The sequence below is a fragment of the Echinops telfairi genome, unplaced genomic scaffold, assembly GCF_000313985.2.
Source record: "Echinops telfairi isolate 266 unplaced genomic scaffold, ASM31398v2 ScPeMD7_7463;HRSCAF=8501, whole genome shotgun sequence".
NCBI classification, from domain to species: domain Eukaryota; kingdom Metazoa; phylum Chordata; class Mammalia; order Afrosoricida; family Tenrecidae; genus Echinops; species Echinops telfairi.
In genome coordinates this window covers 4,180,236-4,187,819 of record NW_022111363.1, presented here as the reverse complement: position 1 = coordinate 4,187,819, position 7,584 = coordinate 4,180,236, and the positions used below count along the sequence as shown (strand labels likewise).

The following is a 7,584-nucleotide window of genomic DNA, read 5'->3' as shown; positions in this document are numbered from 1 at the left end:
CCTGCAATGCGGCTGCCGTAGGCCACTCCCACGGCACAGAAGCTGTTGTTGGGCACCGCCGCGATCTCGCCCGCGCACCGCGTGCCGTGGTGATTGTCGTTCTCCACATCTGGGTGAGGCATGGGGTCTGGGTCATTCGAGTTGAGATCATAGCTGCCCTCTGGGCTCTGAAATATTGGGGGGCGTGGAATGTAATCATCCAATGGTAGAAGAGGGGAGGGCCTGGAGCTCGTGGAGAGAGACCCGGGTGTCTGATACAAGATGCAGGAGCGAGGGGCGTGGGGGGCAGGGAGCAGGTGCGCAGCACGAAAGAGAAGTGCCACCGCTCCCAGGAGACCCTTCTCTTAGCTACTAGAGGACCGCGCCCAGGACACTGCTGCGGCTCAGAAAACAGGGACTGGAATGGACAGTCCCTCCATGATTGCCAGGGCAGGGAGGGGCAGAAGGGGCCAGGGCAGCCCCCTGATGCTAGCAAGTCTGGAACGCTGGCGGGGACACTGGGCAGTGGGACAGGGAGGGGAAAGGCCTCTGTCTCTCCTTCCGTTTGGCTCAAAAATCTCTGGGGAAGGGGCAAGCTGGCAGCATTACCAAGGAGACAGAGAGCAAGCAAGCACCTGGAAAAGAAGGTCTGTGTGTCCCGTCTCCCCCCTTGCCACTCACGTAGTTGGGGGCAATGTCCTGGCTGGTGTGCTCCACCCCGTCGTCCACTACTACAACGGTCACCCCGCGCCCGGTCACATTGCGCTCCCATACACCTGTCACATTGATGTCCCTGCCGGGGCTGCGCCGGTTGTTCTGAAGGAGAGAGAGGGTCAGGGACAGTTTCCAAGGACACACAACACAGGGAGATGCAGCCCTCCCACCCCTGGCCGCCCCAGGAGATGGTAGGCCAAGGAACAGAGGTGGGAACAGGATCTAGGAAGGGGGCACAGAGGAGAGCTTTGGTTCCCTGCCAAGTTCGGTGTCGCTCACTGGTGATACAAGGTGAAAGGGAGGCAGAGGGAAAGGTAGGGTAACAATGGCTGCCAGCAATGTTCGCAGTGAACATTTGAACAGCACAGCGTTTACTGCGTGTCTGACACTGCCCTCAGGGCTTGACATGTCTCAGTGCGTCTTTCCTACCCATGACTCTGCCAGCTAGGTTCTATTACACCCTCGTTGCACATATGGGAATACTGAGGCCCAGAGAGTTTGAGCTGCTTGTCCCCAAGTCAAACGCAAACCATCCAACCCAATGCCATCAAGTTGATTCCGGCTTATCACGGCCTTCTATAGGGTCACTGAGCCTGTAACCCTTGGTGGGAGTAGACAGCGTCATCTTTCTCCATCGGAGAGACTGGTGGGCTTGAACCCCTGACCCTGCAGTCAGCAGCCCAATGCCTAACATACAGCACCACCAGAGCTGCTGAAGGCACATGCTAGTCAATGGCAGAGCTAGAGTTTGAGCCCAGGCTCCTCGGCTCTGGCTCCCTAGCAGAGAGTATGGGGGTGGGGGGGTGGGGCGCGAGGCCAAGAGCCCGACAGGCCACCCAAAGGCCACAGGCAGCATGTGGGGTGACTGAAGAGCCAGTGAGTCAAAAGCCCACAGAAGCCTGGGGGGAGGGGCTCCCTCTCTAGCTGGTAAGCACCTGGTTTTTTTGGAGCTGGGAAAGGCAACACCGAAGGAGAGTGCGGTATACAGCTTGACGAGGGAGATGGTGACTCTGGGGGGTTGCCCATAGGAGACAAAGGGTCTGTTGGTGATTGCTGTGGCATATGTAATTCTGAAACAACAGCAAAAATAACCCAACCCCAAGGTGCCACTCATATCCATGCATGTATGTCGGCATGTGTGGACACATGCCTCCTGCTGGGTTCAGTTTGACTTCTAATAGGGCAGGACAGCACTGCTCCCTACAGTTTCTAAGTCTGTACAGTTTTATGGAAGAGGACTACCTCCTCTTTCTTCCTCAGAACAGCTGCAGGACTCAAATCACAGACCTTCGGTTAGCAGCTCAATGCTTAGCCTGCAGTGTGGGACACAGAAAGGTTATTCCCCAGGCAGGCTGTCCGCCCACATTAGATGCCAAACCTAAGGTGCTGCTTGCATGCTTGGTGGCTATACACTTGGAGGTCAACTGCTTAGAGGTTATCTTCCTGAGGCTTATCAGCCATCTAGAGCAATCAGACCCTATAGTCTGTCCCACCCTAGGTGGGGGCCCACTCCCTTCTAATAAGGATAATGGATTGTTCCCCTGAAGGAGAACCCAAAGACAAAGTCAAGGCAACTTAAGGAGGATCAAGGTTCTGCTGCCTTCTTGACTTTAGAGCCCGCAGTGCCTGTCCTTCCTATTGCACCTGTGTCTGTGGAACAACCCCTTCTGGTTATGATGTAATCAGGGGGGCTTGCACGTCCCCTAAGTGTCTATCAGCCATGATTGGAAATATATTCACTCTCTCTGCGCAGGCCTGGCTGTTGAGATCATGGCCCTTCCAGAGGTGAGTAGTTGCACATCTTATCTTGTCTGATGTCTCATTAATTTTACTCCTCAATTACACAACCGCCCCTTGGACCCATTCGATTGGGGGGAGGCTGGTGCCCCACACTACTGCACCACTAGGCAGAGGTATGTGCATATAAACTTGAATTCCAATCACAGTGCTGGGGCAGACTACTGAAAGTACCGTGGTCTGCCAAAAAACCAAACAGATCTGCCTCAGAAGAAGTACAGGCAGAATGCTCCTTAACAGGCAGCATGGGGAGACAGCATCTCCTATACTTTGGACATGTATCAAGGGGAACCCATCCTGGGTGGAACCCTAAGAACGGTAGTGAGGATGGCGCCGGAGCGGGCAGGGTAGGGTAGCCAGAGTCGGAATCGACTTGACTGCACCAAACAATAATAACTAATAAGACTAAGTGTATCGATGAGAGATCTTGTCTGCAGCCGTCCCCTGATCACAGAGACCTATAAGCCCATGCATGTCTGAACTGGGACACTAGTGGCATTACTTTTGACTTACCTGAGGTATGCACCCAGGTAGGTGGATGCATACATCTAAAACAGCACATCGGAGGCAGTTAAAGATACTTCTTAGACATCTACAAATACCTCATGGGATGGGCTTTCTGAATTCGCAGTATTTGGGCCATAGTCCTGTAGCACATCTCTGTCAGTTGGCGTAATGCAGTCCATGTTCTTAGAGCTAACCATTGGTCTGTACTTGTCCAGGGTGAAAAAAAGCAGGAAGGAGACAAGAGACTCAAAGAAGAAACGCGTCTACAGGACAATAGGCTGTTCCGAGGCCAGAACCAGGTGGCGCCTGGCTCACACTACTGAATGTTCTCATCAGGGCCACGCGAGACGGGAGGAACACGTTGACTGGAGCCTCCAACCCGTCAATCAACTGGCTGAGGCAGGAGCGCTTTTCTAAGCTGCTGTCCTCAGACACTCTTCACGTTTTGAACCAAAACAAACTGTTGAGGCACCGTGCAGCTAAATAACGAACTGGCTCCAAAATAAAATCCCCGTAAGCACCGTGCTCCTTTAAAAAGAATCAGCAATACGAGAATAGAAGGAGGAAATGGAACGTGTAGCTAATGGCCTCGATCCACAACCAACCCATTTACCGTGAGCCCAGGAGAAATAAGAAATAATCACCTTCACTGAACATTTTGACCCAAGATTTCATATTAGAGTCCTGATCAAAAAGGGGGAAATGTGGAACAGAGCTTCAAAATCTACTGAACTCCAGGCTTTCTAGAGCCAAGGAGCTTGGATGGATTCCTGAAACTAGTGCCCTGGGACAAACCTTATACCTCAAATAGCCCTTGAAGTCTTCTTAAAGCCAAATAATAGGTTAACATAAAGAATATACATATATATATTCCTTGAGCATTCTGCATGCTTTTTAAAGAATGATCTCTATGGGACTGAATTGACAACAGCACCTCCGAAGATTGGCAGGAAACTTCAGCAGCAACGAGTGTGTGTTAATGGAGGAGAAGCACCCAGTAAGGGATGGTGAAGGGACTTGCACAGCTCGCTGAAGGCCATCACTGGGACTGCCGGTCCCTGAATAAACTGGTGAATTGTTGTGACTTGGTGTAGTCTCCACAACAACAAAAGACATAGGACATAAAAACAAATAGACAAACAAATAAGACAGCACCTATCTAAGACCGAAAGGAGCCCAAGTGGTGCTGTGGGTTGGGCTCTGGGCTCCTAACTCCAAGGTCGGCAGTTCAAACCCACCAGCTCCTCTAAAGGAGTGAAGATGAGGCTGTCTGCTCCTGTGAGGATTCACGATCTTGGAAACCCTTATGTGGGGTCCCTATGAGTCAGAATCAACTCCATGGCAGTGGGGCCTTGTTTGTTTTTAAAATGAGACCATTGCAGTGAAGCAAGGCTGTAAAACAGAGATGAGATTGTAAAGGGGCAGAGAAACGAGCTTAATGGCAATGGAAGCCCCAGGATGGGGATAACAAGAATGTGCGTGCACCGTGAAGCACACAGCCAATGCCAATGAACAACATGGGTAGAAACTACTGAATGGGGTCCGAAATGGCTCTGTAAACCTTCACCCAAACCCAATTAAATCCCACCGAAGAACTGGACACCCATAACTTCCCTGTTGGAAAGGAAACACTGCGACCCGAAGCACTGGACTTACCAGGTGCCACTGCTGTGGGTACTTGGGGTCATTGAAGTGGACGCTGCGTTTGGCTCGCTTTAACAGCCGCTGTTCCGAATGCCAGTGCACGGCTTCATGCCCGGCCAGCACAGCCTCTGCCTGCTGCCTAATGGCCTCTCCCTGCTGGTCCTGCTTGGGCCCAGCTGGCTGGACAAAAAGGTAGTGTCCGTGGAGCTCCCCAATGCGCCCAGCGTTCACAAGCCCTGCAGCCTGGGCCAAGGCCTCTGCTTGCTGTTCCAGAGTCTCTTCCTTTCCCTCACCTTCTGGACTACGCAGATGCACCGCCCAGCTGAGCCCCCCAGGACTCAGGGCTGCAGGCCCTTCTGTCCCTGTCAGGCCCATGACCCAGGGAACCAGCAAGAAGAGTCCGGCTAATTGCAGCCAGGGGCAGGAGGGCAGGCCCAGGGGGGCTTCCAAGTGTGGCACTTCAGGCCTCCCCTTCGGCATCAGAGCAATAAGCTGCAGACAAAGAGAAAAGGTATCAGAGATAAAAGAGCGAATACCTGCTGGGATCTGACAGGAAGACTTAGAAACTGCTAATCTACCCTTCTGAATTACTTGATTTTCTCTCTCTCTCTCTTTTCATGCTTATCCCGTCCTAGTAAGACTCAGCCCTCCCAGGTGACTTTAGGAGTATGAGCCAGTCCTTAGCCCAATGGGTGGCGCCCCCCCACCCCTCCCCGGGGCCTGGTGGCTCAACCCCAGTATAAGCAGAGCTGCGGCTGCTAGCAGGCCTCAAGCTACTCCTTCCCATTCTTGCCACCAAAAAAGATTCAAAACACATGCTCCACTACAAACTACTGGCCGAATCGAGCATCTCCTTTAGGACACCCTCTCCCTCAAAGCTTTCCCCGTGGACTTCTAACTCCCCCTGCTGGATCCTGTTCCCACCTGGAGTCTGTGTGAGACTGAGCTCCTGGTCTGGCTAACCACCTCACGCTCATTTTGTGCAAGTGGAGAAAAGGCATCCCTGTCACCGTGAGGCGTGAGGGCTCCGAACGCTGAGCGCAGCCTGCAGACCTGTGGACCCAGGAACAGAAGAAACCAGTCTTCCATCTACCCCGACAGACAAGCAGAACTTAGTCCTGAGCTCCAGGACCCGTGATCAAAGACCAAGCGTCATTGCCCAGGATTGAAAATAAGTGACAGACTTGGTACAGTGAGGTCAAGTCAGTATGAGTCCCAGAAATCCTACTTTGCGTCCTAACCACCATGCTCCCCCGTCCCCGCACCCTCCGCCCATGACTTCACTGCCATCACTCATAGGACAGGGTGGAATTGCCCCTGAGGGTTTCTGAGACGAACTCTTCAATGGAGTAGAAAGCCCATCTTTCTTTTCCAGAGCGGCTGGGGGCTTTTGCACTGTTGACCATGAGGTTAGCAGCCCAACATGCAACCACTACGCCACCAGGGCTCCTCCCTATGGCCTAGAAGAGGGTTTGAGGTCTTAACCAAACCCTTGCCTGAAAATACAAGCAGTACAGCTTCCTAGAATTCCAGGTGGTAACTTCCTGGTTTGTGTATTTTTGTCAGGAGGCCAAGGGAAGTCACCGAGGGCAAAAGGCCGAGGAAAGCTCCCAAATGTGCGTGAACCTGAACAGGCATGCTGTCCAGCGCGGAAGAAAAGGACTGGACAGCGGCACTGAAGAGCTAGCCCCCGAAACTAGATCCGCAGGTGCTTGGGAGGGAGCGCAGGGTCCAGACCTGGGACTGCCACCCTTGCTTTGATCAGGTTTTAGGAGTCCTCAGCCAAAAGCCAAGTGGTGGGCAGGGCACTTTGCCCTGGTGGGCAACCCTGGAGCAGGGGCAGGGGCAGCCTATGGAGTGGGCAGGGTATGTGTGTCCTTACTGGTGGTTGGGATCCCTTTAAAACCTCTGCTCTCTAAGCGTTACCACCAAGGGGGGTGTTTTATTGAGAACTAGGAATGGGAGAGATGTCACACCACGCTTTCCCTCCCCCAAACCACCCCACCTGTCATGGTCTCTTGGTCTCTTGGGCAGAGTCCCTCTCCAGCTCCCCTCTGCCTTCCAGCAACCTCAGGTGCCCCAGGAGATTCCAGTTTCTCCCCCTGTTCAATTGCCAGAGAGCAACCGGTCTAGACAGGTTCCTTCAGTCTCAGTGGGTCCCACCTTCGTTTTCTGGGAAGGCACGAGGAACCTGACCTCTTCCTTGTCTAGCTTTGGCACATACCACCCCTTTGACCCTTCAAGCTTCTGGAAATGGGACCTTACGCACCCTCAGAAAGCAACTCTCCACCTTGCCCAGCGGCTAGGCCTACCCTGACAAGCTTAGTTGCAAGAGGGGGCAGTAATTAATGACGGGCAGCCTGCAGGCCAACAGTCTGCTTCCAAACGACTGTCTTTTTTGCAGACTCCCCATCCCGTGCTCCTAGAAACCAGTCGCTGGTGCTCCTCGGCCCCGACCGCTCCTGCAAGGTGCCACTCTCCTGTGAGGGTCCCTTGCTATCCTGAATCCAAGACTCGGCTGCCCCGTCTCCCAGGGGTCCCCCGCCCCAGGACTGAAGGCGCCCTCTCGGCAGCTCCCTCACTCTCAAGCTCCTCCGTTCTGGGACACTCGCACTTCCAGCATCCAGCCTACACCTAGTTCCCAACTCACCCGCCCAGCCGCCGCCGCCGCCGCCTCCCTGCGGAAAAGGTGGCAACGCGAGCGCGGAAGAGGGCGAGTACATCGAGGTGATCTTCAGCCCAGCGATGACCCCAGCGGTGCCTTTTGCTGAGAGTGCCATTCGGTACGACGCGGAGACGGGTCGGATCTATGTGGTCGACCCCTTCTCCGAGTGCTGCATGAACATTTCGCTCTCCCCCAGCCGATGCTCCGAGCCGCCGCCCGTCGCTCGCTTGCTCCAGGACGAAGAGCCCCGGAGAAGACGGCCCAGAAGCCGCTCGCGA

The 7,584-nt window shown here is 54.0% G+C and overlaps 1 protein-coding gene across 1 annotated transcript in view; it reads right to left on the bottom strand.

Annotated features, from left to right (window-relative positions):
• PCSK7 (proprotein convertase subtilisin/kexin type 7) overlaps positions 1 to 7,584 on the bottom strand; it is a 28,725-nt gene that overhangs the window by 20,347 nt on the left and 794 nt on the right. Inside the window, exons 2-5 of the mRNA XM_045283571.1 lie at positions 5,566 to 5,694; positions 4,654 to 5,133; positions 661 to 795; positions 4 to 167 (exon numbers count right to left, since the gene is read on the bottom strand). Of these exons, the coding sequence (XP_045139506.1) occupies positions 4 to 167; positions 661 to 795; positions 4,654 to 5,121 (767 nt within the window). The 5' untranslated portion in view covers positions 5,122 to 5,133; positions 5,566 to 5,694. The remainder of the gene's footprint in view (positions 1 to 3; positions 168 to 660; positions 796 to 4,653; positions 5,134 to 5,565; positions 5,695 to 7,584) is intronic.